This window comes from Camelina sativa, chromosome 20 (assembly GCF_030686135.1).
Source record: "Camelina sativa cultivar CO46 ecotype springtype chromosome 20, ASM3068613v1".
In the NCBI taxonomy this organism is placed as follows: domain Eukaryota; kingdom Viridiplantae; phylum Streptophyta; class Magnoliopsida; order Brassicales; family Brassicaceae; genus Camelina; species Camelina sativa.
This window is the reverse complement of record NC_141899.1, coordinates 18,278,671-18,297,403: the sequence shown is the minus strand read 5'-3', so window position 1 is coordinate 18,297,403 and position 18,733 is coordinate 18,278,671. Positions and strand designations below refer to the sequence as shown.

The window sequence follows — 18,733 nt, the reverse complement described above, 5'->3', positions numbered from 1 at the left end:
CAAATCACTTTACAGCCTGTAACACATTCTTTTAAATTAAAAAAAATAATTTAATAATAAACTGTTAAAAATTAAAAACCAATAAAGGATGGATAACATACACCATCACTTTCATTATCCCCTTTCTTTCTCTTAACATTGTCTCCGTTTTACCAACAACATGGGTCGATACAGTTACAGTCAGCCTTCTTCCTCCTCGGCTGATTCTGTTAAGTCTCGCGACCGCCAGAATCAAAGGTACGGGATACCCAGGAACTGCTGGTGTGGTGGAAATCTTGAACTAAGTACCCACCAGGAAGGTGTAAACCAGGGCCGTCTTTACTACAAATGTGCTAGATCTGAGGTATTAATTGTTCCTTATAATTTCTGAAGCTCTGTTTCCATTTATTTCACTTTAAATAACCAAGATCTGGAATAACAAATTGTGGTTTCTCTTAAAACAAGGATGGCGGTTTACACCTCAACAAGCTGTGGCACGGGGCCATCAACGAGGAAATCCACGACCTACACTCAAAGCTTGATCAGCGTGACGACCTTATCAACTACTTCACCCTTGGACCAAATGGCACGATGGTCTACCCCTCTATGTTGGCCGCCCGAATGGAACATCATGGAGAAGAGATTGCCCACCTCAAACAACTTATTCGTGAGATTAGTGATGGCTACGAAGAACTTGCTTCCAACGTCCACAACCTTACACCAAGGAACAATCACCCTTCTACTCCATCGACCTTTGGGTTAAAAGGATTCACCATTGCCTTTCTCTTTTTACTACTTATTGGCCTACTTTTTTACATTATTAAGCACTAATGTGTTCGCTAGAAATCACAGTACTTTATGTTGTCTACCAGTCCAAGAATCTAGTCTACCAGTCCAAGAATCTTGTCTACCAGTCCAAGAATCTTGTCTACCAGTTCTTTCTGTTTCCTTTTGTTAAGTTATGTACTCTCTGTTTCCAATGTCCTCTATCTTTCCTTTCTAAGTTATGTACTACCTGGCCATCTATCTTTTGTATTGCTTTCAGAAGACTAATTTAAGCATGCCTTTAATTGCATATCCACACTAAAATTACTTGTCTATTACCACGCTTTCAATATTTTATATTATGTTACGTCCACAGTTTAAATACCTTTCCATCATCAGGCATAACTCAGTCACATGTTAGAATAGTAGCCAAATGCTGAAGGTGTGTGTGGACTAAAACAGTAATAGCCAAAAGAGTTTTACAACCATATCCCCCAAAAGAGTCTTACAACCATATCCCCAAAATAATCTTACAACCATAATAACCATAGCCAAAGGTGTTTGTCGACTAAATCTTACAACCATAATAGCCAAAAGAGTCTTACATCCATATCCCCCAAAATAACAGCCATACTATCCAATTTGATTTCCCAAATGCTGAAGGACATTAAATCTTACAACCATAGTAGACAAAATAACAGCCATTACTAACCGAAAGAGTTCCCAAAAGCTGAAGGACATTAAATCTTACAACCATAGTAGACAAAATAATAAGGGACTCAAAGTGAAAAATCCATCAGCATCCAAAAGATGGAATCTCAAACAACACTTCCTTAACCAATCTTCATTTCTTCAAATTAGCATCGAGCATATTTTCCTGTTGTGACCTTGTCCAAAACATCTCCCACATTTTGTTACTCTCTTCTTCTTCTGGAAAACATTCATATCCAACCAACAAATGGTTAGTTAAATGGACCATGTTTCATAAGAGTGGACATAAATGTTTAAATAGCGTGACTTACATGATGAACTTCACCCTGTGATGGAATCCTTCTCTTTTTTAGCCTTCCCCCTTGGCGCTTTGTCCTTGGTGGGTTTACAGGTACCTCTGTCAATTCTTCTGGGATGTCCACGTCTTTCTCATTTGGACGAGGCATTACAACTCCTTTGTACTTTTCCCTCCATGGTCCAACGAAATAACAGCGGCTTATAAGTGTGTATGGGTCAATGTTTCTTATTCGACCAGCAGCCAGAACGTGACAGCAAGGTACCATAAGTACGTCAAAAACCCTGCAAGTACATGTTTTTTTCTCAAGGTCAACTGTAAACTCACACCCAATCCCTTCGTTCACTTGGTAAATCCAGTCAGTAGCTCCATTGACCGCACAATTGAGTGACTCCTTCAGATGGTCAATCAACAATTCTTCAATTTTTGGTGTACACCTTGTCCTTGTCTTCCCAGCGAATGTCCTTCTACACCAAAACCACCTCATCAACATTGCTCTTATGAACTCTACCATTGACACTATCGGATAATCAACAGCTTTTTGCATTGCGGCGTTCAGTGACTCTGAGATGTTGCTACTCATCAAATTGTAACAGTTGCCAGGGAAGTGTGAAAGTGTCCAATGTGGTAGTCCAATCTTAAGTAGATACTCCGCACACTCTGGTTTTGTTTCCTCGATTTGCCTCAACCAATAACGGAAATCACCAACTGTATATGCTCTCCCTGCTTTTGAGACAAGGTTAGCCAGACCGCCGCTTTTGAATTTGTGATTAACATTATGAAAAAGATGAACGGAGCATGCTGCATGATGTGCTAGAGGATACACTTTTGCGAGTGCAGAATGGATAGAAGCATGCCTATCAGATACGAAAACAAGGTCTTCTTCATCTGGAACAAATTTCGATAGATTCTTCAAAAACCACACCCACCCAGCATCATTCTCCACTTCCACTACCCCAAAGGCCAGTGGATAAATCTGCAAATTTCCATCCTGGCCACTAGCTGCTACCAAACAGCCTTTGTACTTACCCTTCATCGCTGTACCATCTATCACTATAACCTTCCTAAGAAACTTGTACCCATCAATACATGCCCCAAATGCGAAGAACAGATATTTGAACAAAGTGTTACCCTTCTTGTCGACCGTCGTATGCAAATCTGTTATTGTCCCAGGGTTTGTTGACTTAACTAGGTGTAGATACGTTGACAGAAATTCGAAGCTTCCTTCTTTAGTTCCTCGTGTAGCATTAACAGCCAAATCCTTAGCGTTCCAGGCTTTCATGTACGATATCGTTACGTTCAACTCTGACAATACCATTTCTAGTAACTCGCATGCCCTTGGTCCTTTTTTCCCATTTGCAAATTTGCCTCGCAAAAGTCCAGCCAATATCTTTGCCGTTGCTTTTGAACCATATCTAGACCTAGCCGTAACGTCGCAGTTGTGTTCCATTGTAACGGTTCTCACTTCCAAATTCAAGGTGTTTGGAAGAGTGACAGCATAAACCCTCCAACCACAATTCTTGTCCACGCAGGCTGAAATTACTCTTGTTTTGTCGGAAGCAACTATACCGAAGCAGAAAATCCTCTTCATAGCATAAAGTGATAGCGCCTTGTGCATCTCGACCTTATCGGAAAATATTCTACCTACATATATTGCATCACCCGCTCTTTTCAAATCCATGTTTCTTTCATGGCTTGGCAAGCCTCTCATATTATCATGGCATGGTGGAGCGTCAATAATAAAGGGTCAGTTTCATCTATCACAAGTCCTCCAACAAAATCAACAAAATCAGCATCCGAACATTGATAACTAGACGATGAACCCACTGCTACTATCGCATTGTTCATTGGGATGCCGCTAGAGTTCCCCTCTACAAGAACCACACCCTCATCTTCATCATCAGTTACACCTGTCCTCACCATGTTAGGATCCCAGTCCGGAGGATACTCTTTGTTAATCCGTTCAGTCCACTCATCGTAATCATATTCTGGACTGCTATCCCCAACTATGAGATTGTCCACTGCTTCTTCTACAGTGGACAATGGACCTACAACATCACCACTTGAGTTGACTAATGTCTACATTAATCATATTGTCCCCATCTGTCTCATATCAGAAACCGGTACATCACAAAGCCGATCTTCCCCATTGACCACCACCTCAACATGGTCACCCACCATTACATTGTTCTCAGGTTCTAATGCAGTAACCACATTAACCTCATATAGACCCGCTTCACAATTATTGTCCAATCCAATCCCATTGTCTGACGACGTAGCTGTAGTGGACATCACCTGATTATCCTGGTCCACCAACGGAGCTCTTGTGGACACCCCTGATTATCTTTCTCCACCAACGGGATGCTAGTGGGCAACCCCTGATTATGCTTGTCCACCAACGGAACTATTGTGGACAAACCCCTGTTTATCCTTCTCCACCCTTTCAGCTATCCTTGCCTTATGACTTGCTTCTACCTCCTCCACAAACGCCATCAAAACTTCATCATCAAGCCCATCATCTCCTTCATCCGCAACCATACCAGCGCACACAAAATCGTCACTCTTTTCTCCATCAGGCGAACCTTTAAAACTCACATAGAGATATAGTCCTGGGTAATCCGCCATCAACCCCTTGAACTGATTCCAATCAATTTCGGATTTTAACGCAACAGGGGGCCATTTTCCTTGACTCATAATACCCGCTTCTCCTTTAAAGCAAAAGCTCAAGATTAATTTTGTCTCCCATAAGCGCACCCTGAACGCTTTTGCAACCTTCTCTCCCAACTCTACCAATGTCGTCCCTTGATTATACCCTACACACCTTGCCAATTCTCCCACGCGAGGAACAAACTTCCAAATCCCGCTTGTTGCACAAGTCCAGTCCCCAACTAAAACACAAACACTTTCTTCCATCACCTACAAATGCCATCTAAAACATGTTACGACATTTTCAAAAATTGTTCTTTTTATACTATCATAAGATGGACATTTAATGCAGCACAACGAACATACCAACTGGCTATCAAAACACTTGAAATAAAAATCTTTGTTTCCATACCTTCGTACAAAGATTTATACTTCCACAATAAATGTTCACATACCTTCGTACCAGTGTCTTCGTCCACCACAAAAACACTCTCAATCCTTCTCCTTATATTAAACGCAAGCAACTTGTCCGTTAAAAACAAGAAATTTTAATATTTTATTTTTAATACTCTAATGCTTCTTTTTACCCAGCATTCCACTTCTTTGTCCGCTATTAATGCCAATTTCACTTACCCATGTCATTAATGCCAAATCATGAGTTGTACTGACTCGCCGACCACCTATTTTATTTCGCACGCAGCAAACAACTCAGAGTAAAAACGTCATTTTCTGTAACTCAATTTGGTAGATTTCAAAAGGTTAATCGAATGTGATATAATTGAAAAGGTTTATATGCAATGTGGTATATTTTTAAAAATTACCTAGCAAAAAAACAAAAAAAAATCATAAGGAAAGTCTTTCTTTTCACAGAGAAAAATCCATCATAAAAAATAGGAGATGTGGCACCCGGGAAATTTTTTTTGAAGAAAGTGACATTTGTGATAAAGTTAGTTACTGTTCTTGGCATAAATATTAATTTTCTCAAAAAAAAAAATTCACTAACCTAATCGCTTTGCTTAATTGTGTTGAATTGGGAAACGAAATGAATATTATATCGTGATATGTCAATCAAAAGAAAGCATCGATTTCAAAGGAAAATTAGCGAGAAGGATTAAATATGAGTAACCGTTAAAAAAAGATAGTCAAAGCATTAATTTGGATGCAACTAAAATAAAAAGTCAAAACAAAATAGAGTAGCTAATAATTACAGAAGCATTCATATTTGGTAAGTTGAGCTGAGTTTCACAAAAAGTTGACCAAATATTTTCCAAAGCTGCAGATGATTATTTAATAAGTAGATATGAGGTTTCCGTTTTTCAATCTTTGTGTGTGGATACTTATAATAATAATATTAATTAAAAAATAAACCATTTCCGTTTGTGAACTCTATAAGTATGAAGGTTCAAGATTCAAAGTCTACATCCTTCAATCTAGAAAAAAAAAAACAAGAGAAAGACCGAGATGAGATTGTTCTTAATGTTTGTGATTCTTTTTGGCTTTTACAGTGAAGCCTATGGGAAAGGTTCTTTAGATATCGACATGAAACTGAAGGCTCTTAATAAGCCTGCGTTGAAGACAATCAAGGTATGGACTTAACCTGAAAGCAAATATATAACATCTTGTGTATATATTTTTCGTTTATGATCGAGTTCCAAAAATCGATCATACATTGTAGAGTGAAGATGGAGATATAATAGATTGTATAGATATCTACAAACAACATGCCTTTGACCATCCCGCTTTAAGGAACCATAAGATTCAGGTAAACAAATTCTACACCCACCTATTTGGTTTTTATACTAAAATTACGTGTAAGTTGTTCATTTATACAGAGGCATGCATGCCTAGCTTGTTTAAAAAAAAAAAAAAACATTTTTGCATGCAGATGAAACCGAGTGTTGAATTTGATGAAAAGAAGACTAAAATTCCAAACAACGGTTCTTCAGAACAAATACAAATAACGTCTCAGGTTTGGTTAAAATCTGGAACCTGTCCCATTGGGACAATACCAGTTCATAGAGTTAGTAGAAAAGACATAAGCAGAGCTTCTTCACCGTCTCATTTTGGGAGAAAAACTCCTCGTAGATATAGTTATCTCGACAACGCACTTCAGCACAAGGGAAATTTCAATATAACAGCTGAGAAAAGAAACCAAGTCGGCCCATACTTTCGGTCGGTACGTACAATGTATAAGGTGTTAAATGAATAAAGTCAATTTATTTTATTTTGCTAATAGTTTTTTCTAATTTCTGATTTTCTATTTCAATTTAGGGGGTTTTGGTTATATGGTACAACTTATACCATGAAATTTTCATATAGTTTCCAAAACTTTATTTCCAAATTTTGGCAATAAAACAAAATATATTGAATTAGTCACTGTTTTTTGTTAAAAAAAATGAATTAATCAGTGAAATTAAGACTTCTAGACTTCTAGTTACCACAACTAAACCAGATTAGAAGCCTTTTTTGATCAAAAACTAATAAAATCTTCATTTGTTAACTAAAAACACCTTATTCTTTGTTGATGATACAGGACGCATTTATTGTCGCCTTAGGGTTCAATTTTGTTGGAGCTCAATCTGATATAAATGTTTGGAACCCTCCGAGGGTTCAGGCTAGCGACTACAGCTCTGCTCAGATATGGTTGGTTGGTGGTGTCTCAGATAGTTTTGAGAGCCTAGAAGCTGGTTGGATGGTACGTTTTGTTACTTTCCTTTAAAACTAAACCGTTAACTAATTGACAATAAAACCTATTTCAGGTGAATCCAGCCGTTTTTGGAGACTACCGCACACGTCTCTTCATCTCATGGACTGTGCGTAACACCTATACAATATTTAACAACTTTGAAACATTTTAAATCCGTTACGTGAGTTAATAATTACTCTTTGATCTATTTGGATTTTCAGAAAGATGGATACAAAAACACAGGGTGCATAAACCTCTTATGCGCGGGTTTTGTGCAAACAACTAAAAGTTTTGCCCTTGGTGCAGCTGTTGAACCTGTTTCGAGTTCCTCGCACGAGCAATATTTCATCACCGTTAGCGTGTTCCTGGTAACATTTTCTAGTTTATAAAAGTCCCACACACGACTAAAACATATTGACACACTTTTCGTATATTTGTATTGGTGAATCCCCCAAAAATAAGCTATATAGAGTCTTCTTTTTGTTTTTTTTGGAACGGACAGTCCAATAATATATGTTTCACCGTCGACGGTATTTGCAGGATCCAAACAGCGGGAACTGGTGGTTGACTTGCGGAAACAAAGTGATGGGTTATTGGCCGGGTACACTGTTTAATAGCCTCAAACACAGCGCAACCGCTGTGCAGTGGGGTGGAGAAGTCCATAGCCCTAACATATGGAAGAAGCCACACACAGAAACTTCAATGGGGAGTGTTACCACACCAACCTTAGAATCAAGGACTATTCCTTGCAGATCAAATACCCTAAATATCTATCCCAATACGTTGATGAGGGCAACTGTTACTCTACAAAGCTCTACCGGAGAACATATATGGAAGAACCCCACTTATACTTTGGGGGACCTGGCAGGAACCGTCTTTGTCCTTAATCTCATGCTGATTTTGTCAATGTTCAATTCATTATTTCTCTTGTTAGTTTCACCTTAATCTCATGCTGATTTTGTCAATGTTGGAATTACATATGTCCATGACAAAAAGTCATAAACTAACAAAATACAAATGAAAAAGAAAGTTAATAAAAAATTTATTAATAATAAAATGGAACTCATTAATAACAAAGCCACAAAAAAATAATAATAATAAAGAATCACAATCGCATCAAACCCCAACGGGGCGTTTGCAACAAATCAATATGATTTTAGACTAATCTCTATATACTTATTTAATCAATACATATTATTTAATTTAATAATTAACAAAAAAAATATTTATATTAGTTTATAAAATAATAAAAAATATTTTCAAAATTATTAATAAAATTATCTAACAGATTTCATTTACTGTTTCAGAAATCTATATATAATAGCAAACTCACTTTTTTGTGTCAACTTTAATCCAACGGATGAGATTAGTTTTATTATTTCATCTAACGGTTAAAAATTATTAATGATCCCAACAGTTGCAAGTTTTTTTCTTTCAAATAATCGTGTCTTTTCGTTGTACCTCATATTTGAAAAATCGCACCTATTAATTTTTGCATCTCTTCATTGTACCTCCATCTTTCAAAAATCGCAATTTATTAAAAATACTCTTTTTGATATACCCCTTTTCAAAAATACCCTCTTTTTGGCCATTTTTATTTTTGCCCTCCTTTAATTTTTAATGACCATTTTACCCTTAGATGAAAAATATTTTAATCAATAAAAAGAAAAACAAAATTTTCCCGCCAAAAAAATTTCCGACATATTTTTCCTCTAAAAATTTTTCGAAAAAAATTTCCCGCCAAACATTTTTTTGTCAAAAAAAATTTGATAAAAATTTTCGACAAAAAAAAATTTCCCGCCAAAAAAAATTTACAAGGTTTTTAAAATGTTTTATAAGGTTTCTACCTTATAAAAGCCTTATAAACACCTTGTAAAGGCTTTTACAAGATTTTTTAAAGAGTTTTAAAAGGTTTTTTAAGCACCTTGTAAACGCTTTTACAAGATTTTTACAAGGTTTCTAAAAGGTTTTTATAAGGTTTTTAAAAGGTTTTCAAATGGTTTTTTTTAAAAAAATTAAAAGGTTTGTAAACACCTTGTAAACGCTTTTACAATGTTTTTAAAAACCTTGTAAAAGTTTTTAAAAGGGTTTTAAAAGATTTTTAAACACCTTGTAAACGCTTTTATTTTAAAAGCATTTACAAGGTTTTTAAAAGCGTTTACAATGTGTTTAAAAACTTTTTTAAAAACTTTGTAAACACTTTTAAAAGGTTTTTAAAAGTGTTTACAATGTTTTTATAAGGTATAAATTTCAATATTTTTGGCGGGAAAAATTTTCGATTTTGGCGGGAAAATTTTTTTTAGCAGGAAAAAAATAATTTTTGACGGGAAAAGTTTTCAATTTTGGCGGGAAAAAAAAATTTTGGCGAAAAATTTTTTGGCGGGAAAATATTTTCGATTTTGATGACTGTACATTTTTGTTGTCACTCAAAAAAGGGTAATTTGGTCATTTTGTATATAAAGAGGAGTAGTTTTAAAAATGGTCAATATGAAGGGATATTTTTAAAAATGGGTATGGAAAAAGAGGCATTTTTGAGAATGCCCCTTAATTTTTGCACCTATTCGTTTCATACCTCTATGTTTATACCTTTATATTTTACACTTCTTTGTTTATTATATATAAAACTTCCAAGTTAATATATAAAATCAAAGAATTGTTTGTATATATATATATATAGATTTTTATAGACTTTGAAAAGACTTTTTGTTCTTTGAGTATTGTTTCACACCTCTAAGTTTTTTCAAATTCTTTGTATTATTTTCTTTCAACTATATATAATAGCAAACCCACTTTATTGTGTCAACTCTAATCCAACGGATGAGATTAGTTCTATTATTCCATCTAACGGTTTAAAATTATTAATGATCCCAATTGTTGCAAGTTTTTTTTTCTTCAAATAATCGTGTCTCTTCGTCGTAACTCCATCTTTCAAAAATCGCACCTATTAATTTTTGCATCTCTTCGTTGTCGTCTTTCAAAAATCGCACCTATTAATTTTTGCACATTTTTGTTTCACACCTCTATGTTTTACACCTTTATATTTTATTCCTCTTTGTTTAATATATATAAACTTTTATGGACTACAAAAACAAGTTTCAAATTTATTGTTTTCTGAGTAGTTTTAAAAATTACAAATTAATAAATAAAATCAAAGAATTGTTTATATATATATATATATATATAATTTTTTTATGGACTTTGAAAAGACTTTTTGTTCTTTGAGCATTGTTTCACACCTCCAAGGTTTTAAAATTCTGAGTATTATTTTTTTTTCAATTTATTAATCAACATTGATTCACTCATCTTCCTTAAAATTTGGATTGTTTTACTTATTGATTCCTTCAACTAAATTTTTTTTGGTGTCGTTTTCCATTTATACCTACATCGATCATCTCTTCCAAGTACTAATCTAGGTAATTGATTGTGATTTCTAATTTTTTATAGATTATATGTTTATATATTATAGCAAACATACTTTTAGGGGTCAGTTTAAATCTAACGGATGAGATTGTTTTTATTATCTCATCTAACGGTTTATATTTGTTAGTGATTTCAAAAATTGTAATGTTTTGTTCCAACAATTGTGTTTTTTCGTCGTACCCCCAGCTTTTAATGTTTGCACCTGTTAGTTTTCGTACTTTTTTGTTTCACACCTTTTTGTTTCGCACCTTTTTGCTTATATATATATAATTTTGTGGACTTTGAAAAGACTTTTTGTTCTTTGAGTATTGTTCTACACCTCCAAGTTTTAAAAATTCTGAGTATTATTTTCTTTCATGTTATTAATCAACATTGATTCACTCATCTTCCTTAAAATTTGGATTGTTTTACTTATTGATTTCTTCATCTAACTTTTGTTTGGTGTCATTTTCCATTTATATATGCATCGATCATCTCTTCCAAGTATTAATATAGATAATTGATTGTGATTTCTAATTTTTCATAGATTTATATGTTTATCTATTATAACAACCCCATTTTTAGGGGTCAATTTAAATTTTACGGATTAGATTGTTTTTATTATCCCATCTAATTTTTTAGATTTGTTAATGATCTCAAAAGTTGACATGTTTTGATCCAACAATTGTCTTTCTTCGTCGTACTTCCAGCTTTCAATGTTCGCACTTGTTAGTTTTCGCACTTGTTTGTTTTCGCACTTGTTTGTTTTCACACCTCTTTGTTTATATATATAGATTTTTATGGACCTTGAAAAGAGTTTTTATTCTTTAAGTATTGTTTTACACCTCCAAATTTTAAAAATTCTGTGTATTATTTTCTTTTAATTTATTAATCAACATTGATTCACTTATCTCCGTTAAAATTTGGATTTTTTTTACTTATTGATTCATTCATCTAACTTTTGTTTGGTGTCGTTTTCCTTCTCATACTTGCATCTATCATCTTTTCCAAGTATTAGTCTAGGTAATTGATTGTGATTTCTATTTTTTCATAGGTTTAACTTTTTAGTCAATTTGGGTTGTTGCAGCTATGAGCTCTTTCACCCTGCTTCTTTTATTATTTTTTGTAAATTTCGATAGAATAATAATTGAAATTTTGTTTTATTTGAATATCTTTCAAAATTGATTATCTGACTAAGGTTCAGTAAACCTAAATTCATATATATCTTTAACATTGTTCTCTTACTATCACTGAATCGATTTTTATATATACAACAAAATTTTTATTTAATTAATTTGGTTGATTCATCTTAGTCATTATTTCTGACTTTTATACTATACAGTTAAAAAATTACCATAAAGTTTTCACTTGAAATTTGAAATTAACAATGTTAGTCATTTCAAGTTTTCACTTTTCCCGTGCAGCAAAGCTTGGTCAATGTTAATAATAACAAACTATTTAAAACAATTATAAAACTTAATTTTATTTCTAGAATTAAGATTAAATATTTGCATCTCTAATCGTTTGATAATGACAGATTTATTTTCAAGCTAAGATACAACATTGCTTATATTGTAAAAATATAAAATATTATATCTACATCGACGCGGTGATATTTTATTAAAATACTAGAATATGACCCGTGCTAGAGCACGAGTTGAAATTTCAGTTTTTTTTTATAGAATACTATGGCATGAAATCATATACTGAATATGACTTATGAAAATAACATCTATTCAGTAATATATATTCTAGTATATATAGATTTTGACCCTCGGTATAAGTTGTGTGATGAAAAAATTAATTTTTGTTTGTTAATTTTATTTGATTTGTTTAGTGTTTAAAATTATATATTGTAATTTGATTGTTAATTCTATGATTTAACCTATAGTATAACGCATATTAATTTTAGGACCAAATATGTAACAATGTTTGTCAAAATCGTCGTAACCAAGAAAGCTTACCAAACCACATTATTCCAAACTTAAATTTAATCCGAGAAATCATATTTTTAAAATTTTAACCCGTTCTTTAGCAAGAAATCATATTTATTGAATTTTTTCATATTATAGTGACATATTATTGATCTGTGCTATAACAAATCAAATTGGAGTGTTCATAATTTTTAACTTTCTGATCTATCATATATTTATGATATTCTTAAAACTATCAAATTAAACTATTTTTAAAGATTCCAAATTAAATTATTTAAAAATTATATTATAGTATATAAAACTATATAATTCAACAAAAGAAATATATGAAATGGATTTAAATATTTAAATTTTGACCTGTTACTCAGTCAAAATTTTCTGATAAAGTTAGGTAAGATTTTATGTTTTAGTATAATCGGAAATCACTTGTAATCTACGGAAGAATGATTAATTTCTATTAATTTCTGAGATTTTTTGTCTATATATGGTTAGTTAAATATTCTTTGAGTATAATTTGGAATATCTTTTTAAGAAGATCATAATCTTAAATCTATATAATCTATCAAATAATTAATCCATATAACCTATCAAATAATGAATCTTAATTATAACCTATATTAATAATATATGGTCTACCAATTTGAAGTCGTGTACTTCTGTTTTATTAAAAAGGGGATAAAAAATCATAAAAGTTACATTTTATTCAATAGAATATATACAACTAAAAAAATTAAAAAATTAAATCAATATTTCTAAACACGACCATTTCAATACATGTTTTGTTTTATTTTTGGATTTTACCAAATTTTTATAATTCACAGATTTGAACATAGTATCATGTACCGGTTGAAATTAGAGTATGAAGCTAAGTAAATTAAATTTTAAATATTATAAAATGTATATAGTAAATCGAATAAAACTTCTACTATTATTTTATGACTAACAAGTTACAGTAAAATTTACGCAAATATTTCTCTGGGTTGTACAGCACGACTAACTATCTAGCTTGTCTGCTATTTAAATTAGCTTCTTCCATAAAATGATTTCCTATTTGAGATATTTGTAACAAAAATACATTAGGATAAAATAAAATATGAGAAAAAAATTCTTGGTTTGTATGCTTTAAAAGAAATAAGAAAATTTTGTTGGCAATCAAGAAAACTGAAAAACCCAATGCATAAATAATATTTTTATTCATTTGATGTGAATTAAACAAATAATCAGTTTCCCCGAAAAGAAGGTTTAAACATAAGCTCATGACTCTTTGAACCATATTTGGTAGTAAATCTCAGTTTCATAGCTGAGGTCTGAAGAACCACATTATATTGTACTATACGTCAAATACGCAGATTCTAATTCATATTAATTAAAAAAGAAGTAAACGTTTTTTTGTTTTTGTCAAACAAGAAGAATTAATAAGTAATTAAAAAAGAGAAAATTACTAGTTTGACCTAAATTGAGCAGTTAATTCCTAGATTAGCTCATAAAATTTGAGGGTTAGTTGAGTTATTTTCATACCTAAAATACTCTTTTTTGCTTTGTTAGGAAAAGGGAAAATTACTAGTTTGACCTAAATTGAGCAGTTAATTGCTAGATTAGCTCGTAAAATTTGAGGGTTAGTTGAGTTATTTTCATACCTAAAATACACTTTTTTGTTTTGTTAGGAAAAAAACAAAGTCTATATTACCTTTGGTTAAAAATCCCAGCAATTTCTTTTTTTTTTTTTAATAAAAGTCTGCCAAACAAGTAATGGCAGATTAATTTGTAAGTGGCAGATTTTTTGTCCATGGTAGATTTTTTTTGCATACTTATTTTGGATGACAGATTAATTTGAAGAGTTTGGCGGCAGGTTTTTTTTTACGGCAGATTTTTTGAAGTGTGTAACGATATATTTTTTTTGAACAGCAGATTTTTTAGACGCGACAGACTTATTTAGAAAGTCATGACAGATTTTCATTATTTTAGAGAAAATTTTAAGAAATTTGTGGCAGATTTTTTATGATTGTTGTAACAGTTTTTTTTTCCCCCAAAAAACTGTCACATTGTGACAGATTTACAAACGGAAAAACAATTACTAGTTTGACATCTAGTGGTGACAGATTTTTTTTAGATTATGACTGATTTTTGGATTGAATAAAAAATCTGTTGTTTGATAACAGATTTTCTAAAGTCTTTTTAAAATTGCTATATTAACCTACATTAACACTATACATTGTGGCAGATTTTTCTTATTTATGATAGTTTTGTTTTTTCTAATATAAAAATTGCTGCTTGATAACAGATTTATTATATATGAATAAAATGATAACATATTTGTTTTTTGTTAATATAGTGACATGCAGTAAATTTTGAATAACTGTTTAAACGTTGCCAAATTGGGGTAAATACAAAAAATAATAATTGGGTTATTATGAAATAATAAAACTGGATTAAATCAATTTGAGAGTAAAGATAAAAAGTTAAAATATTAAACTATATATTTCGTTTGTAATTTGTAATTATTTGTGCGTAATTATATCTAATATATATATATATATATACTATATATTGCAATTTTACGTTTAGGAAAATTTGTTTGAAAAATTTTACAGAAAATAATGAGGAACTGAGGAATGTCAAATGTATATTGAAATGAATTCATACGCATTAATCAGAGATTAAGGACCACTTTAATGATTTTTTTGTCAATTAATTAGAGATTAAGGAGTACTTTTTACATCAATTAATCACCATATTCTAATGTTTATACATATATTTTCTGCATAAATCTTGTTTGAACACAATTGATCTCAATAATAAAATATTAAAATCCGATTTAATTATAGCTTTTGATCGTAAACCGAATCGCCCAATTTGAAATTTCCTCTGTTTTCAATCCTTGTATTGATCATCTTCTCTTATATCCGCAGCTTGTGAAACTCATACAACGTGTTGAAGCTACATTCATAAAGCATTTTGCAAATGGTAATAGGAGAAAAGGAATGAGCACTTTGTTCCCTCTTTATAGGTAAAACTTACTTTGAATCTTCTCCTACAAATTTCATTTTGAGGTTAAACTTGTTGTTTTGACGCATCGGTTGTTCATGCATGCAGCTTGTTCGGGTTCATCGTGCTTCACATAACTATGTATGCTATTGATATATACTATTGGAAGCGTTATCGAGTAAATTATGCCTTTATATTTGGGTACAAGCAAGGAACTGAACTTGGTTACAGACAAGTTCTGTTTCTTGGATTCACCATTGGAACGTTTGCGTTGCTTTGTGGTCTTGGAAATCTTGATATGCAAGTTCACTGCAAAACCAAAGATTACAAAGAATTAACCGAACTTCTTCCTCATTTCCTTCTTGTTGTAAGTCCATAAATCCAAATATTTAGTTTCTTTTATGTAATCTTTATCTCAGCTACATGATGATCCTAACTCTGTATGATGTTTGTTTTAGGCTCTGTTTGTAGTTTTGATCTTGCCATTCCATTTTCTCTACCGCTCGAGTCGGTTCTTCTTCCTCACATGTCTGTTTCACTGCCTCAACTCCCAGACAAACAAGAAAGTATGCGCGAAGATAGGGTTAGTCCCTGCGGCAGGCATTATCCGGGAACGATTATTCAGGAACTTACAAAAGGTTGGCGTGACACGCCTACTACTCCTCTTTACAAGGTAAAATACATAAAGCTTTCTACCGCTTGATAATCATATGGTTACTAAAGCTTTCTCAATGCAGGTCACGTTACCAGATTACTTTTTAGGAGATCAGTTAACTAGTCAAGTACAAGCTCTTCTAAGCATTAACTTCTACATATGCTACTACGGTTGGGGAGACTTCACATAAGAAAAAGCACCTGCGAAGCCTCAAACATCTACAACTATTCCTTATACATTGTTGCAGTTGTCCCATATCTTTCCCGCCTCCTTCAGGTACAAAAGGTTTCTTCCAAAGACACATGTCTAGAGCAATTTTAATAATACTATCTCTGTTCTCCTTCAATTGGTGCAGTGCATGCGACGAATGATTGAGGAAAGAAGCCTTGATCAAGGATACAACGGAGTCAAGTACTTGTTGACAAGGGCTTCAAGAACACCGGCGCCAAATCCAAAAATCAAGCACCACCGAAGCCACTAGGGTTTTTATTTCGCCGCCGGAAACGACCCAACTACGACGACCTCTGTATCTGGCTGGAACAGTGAACACCGGTGATTACACTTCTTATTCGCCGGCGGAAGATGACGATAGATCAGGTTTTTTTCTGGACTGTAAAACCTCTTCTTCGCCGGCGGAAGAAACAAAGTTTGGGTTTGTACCAAAAACCCGATGGTCGGGTTTTTTTTGTGAAGTTTTGATTTAACATTTTTTGTTTTTATTTTATCACTTAATTTTATTTCCTATTTCAATTCAAATTGGGCTTTTGGTAATTTAAACACAATATTGTGTCATTCTAGTTTTTTCCCAAGAGTGGGTGTCAATGGAGCAATTTGTTTCTAAAATTGTGTTAATCTGGTCTATTTTCACTTAAAAAAAATTGTAAGCCTATAAGTAGTAGCAAACATTTGAAGATCTGAAATAACAAAATCTATTCTATTTGCAACCGAGAAAAAAAAATGGGAAGGCGACTCGTAACTTTTGCGATTCTATGTGTCCTTCTGCATTGGAGCATACGGAAGCATTTATGACTAGAAGTAAACAGCTCTTCGCCTACTGGAGTCTGGACTGTAAGTAATAACATGACATGACTATAGGCATGGCATTCGGTTTCATGAATTTGAAAACTACTCTTTGGAATGGGACTTTGACAGATGGATATGGTAAAACAGGATGCTTCAACCTCTTGTGCTTAGGCTTTGTGCAAACAAGTATTTTATGTATCCCTAGGTGCAGCCATAAATTAAACCCTGTTTCGAGTAACTCAGGATTCAGGAAAGCAATATTACATCACCATTAGCATCTTCCTGGTAATATAATTACGGTTTATAATCACCATACTCTACAATATCATTGCAATATTACATCACCATTAGCATCTTCCTGGTAATATAACTACGGTTTATAATCACCATACTCTACAATATCATTGCACTTACTAGCTCTAATGTGATCTATCTACGACCGTACTCTAGGATACGAACAGCGGGAACTCGTGGGTTTTGTCCAAGGACATTGTGTTGGGATACTGGCCAGGGACACTCTTGAAAGAATTTAATGCTATCAAATTTTGCAAGAATTTAATCGACCATTCTCCCTAATTTCTTTTGTGATACTGCAGGATCTTGTGGGCTTAGTTATTTCAATGTTACTTCTAGGAGATTTTAGTCTAGTTTTGCTCACACTGCTCCAGTTGTATACAATGTCTATGCTGGATTATCTTTGTTTTTGCTTTATTTATATACTACCTCTTGGCTTGGAGTTACAGTTCTCCAATCTCATCACCTAAGAATTGAGCCATACGCTCTAACAACACAAATGATCACGCAGGATGCCTTGTCCACAGTCTCTCCTCTCTATTTATAGGCTAAACTCATTAATAAGACTGCTATGCACGTGCACAACTCTCTCTGATTACTCTCACATGTGCCTACTTATCATTGGGATAAATGCTTTATTTAGTCACGGACAAAGACAATCTGTTGGCCTAGCACGTGTTTAGGCCCTGTGGAATTTCATGTCCTTAGTGAACGTGGTAAGCTACTCTTTCTCATGCTTAAATGTTCTTTATAGGCGTTAGTGATGTTGCTCCATTTAGAAATATTCAGTATTTTTTTCTAACCAGTTTTGGTTAATGTTGGCAGTTTGTTGCTTTCCTCTGCGGATATGTTCACTATCACAGCGAGTCATCATCAGCTAGCAAGAAGATTCCATTCCATTTCAGACGTGGAATAACATGTGAGTGTACGTATTTTAGACGTGAAATACGTCCAATAACATGTGAGTGTACGTATTTTATTAGTTCAGCCGTTACAGTCTCTTGCTAGAGAGTGAACGAACGATGATTGGTGTGTGGATGCAGGGGCGAAAGTGAATGGTGGATATTTCCAAGAGGACTTGTGGTTTGTAAGATAATACAATTCCAGCTCTTAAACCGACATGTGGCAAACCTGGAGATACAAGACCATTCATTGTATAGTAAAAATATTGAGCAGTTTTGGCAGTCGTGACTGACAACGGGATATGATGCAAATGCTTCTTTTCGTTTGTTGCACTTCCTAAGTCGTACTGCTATAGAGAATAGAAGCTAAGGATACATACAACTAGGAAGAACTCTGATTGTGTTATGAGCCGACTTTGATCTAATGATTGGAGCCGTGATTGAAACTAGAACGAGATA

General features: G+C 33.2%; 1 protein-coding gene and 1 pseudogene across 2 annotated transcripts; one reads left to right on the top strand and one right to left on the bottom strand.

The window, feature by feature from the left end:
• Positions 1-1,748: 1,748 nt before the first annotated feature.
• Positions 1,749-3,431, bottom strand: LOC104772612 (uncharacterized). The gene has a single exon (XM_010497206.1). It carries the CDS (start codon positions 3,429-3,431, stop codon positions 1,749-1,751), a length of 1,683 nt encoding a protein of 560 aa, XP_010495508.1.
• Positions 3,432-5,816: 2,385 nt separating this feature from the next.
• Positions 5,817-8,139, top strand: LOC104772611 (protein neprosin-like; annotated as a pseudogene). Its single transcript, XR_015593936.1, has 7 exons — positions 5,817-5,980; positions 6,072-6,158; positions 6,282-6,572; positions 6,930-7,091; positions 7,156-7,209; positions 7,304-7,450; positions 7,623-8,139. The product of XR_015593936.1 is annotated as a protein neprosin-like (transcript).
• The last annotated feature ends 10,594 nt before the right edge of the window (positions 8,140-18,733 follow it).

What these genes read in the sequence shown, in the direction of transcription:
- LOC104772612 (XM_010497206.1), bottom strand. Translation starts at nt 3,431, where the DNA reads ATGGATTTGAAAAGAGCGGGTGATGCAATATATGTAGGTAGAATATTT.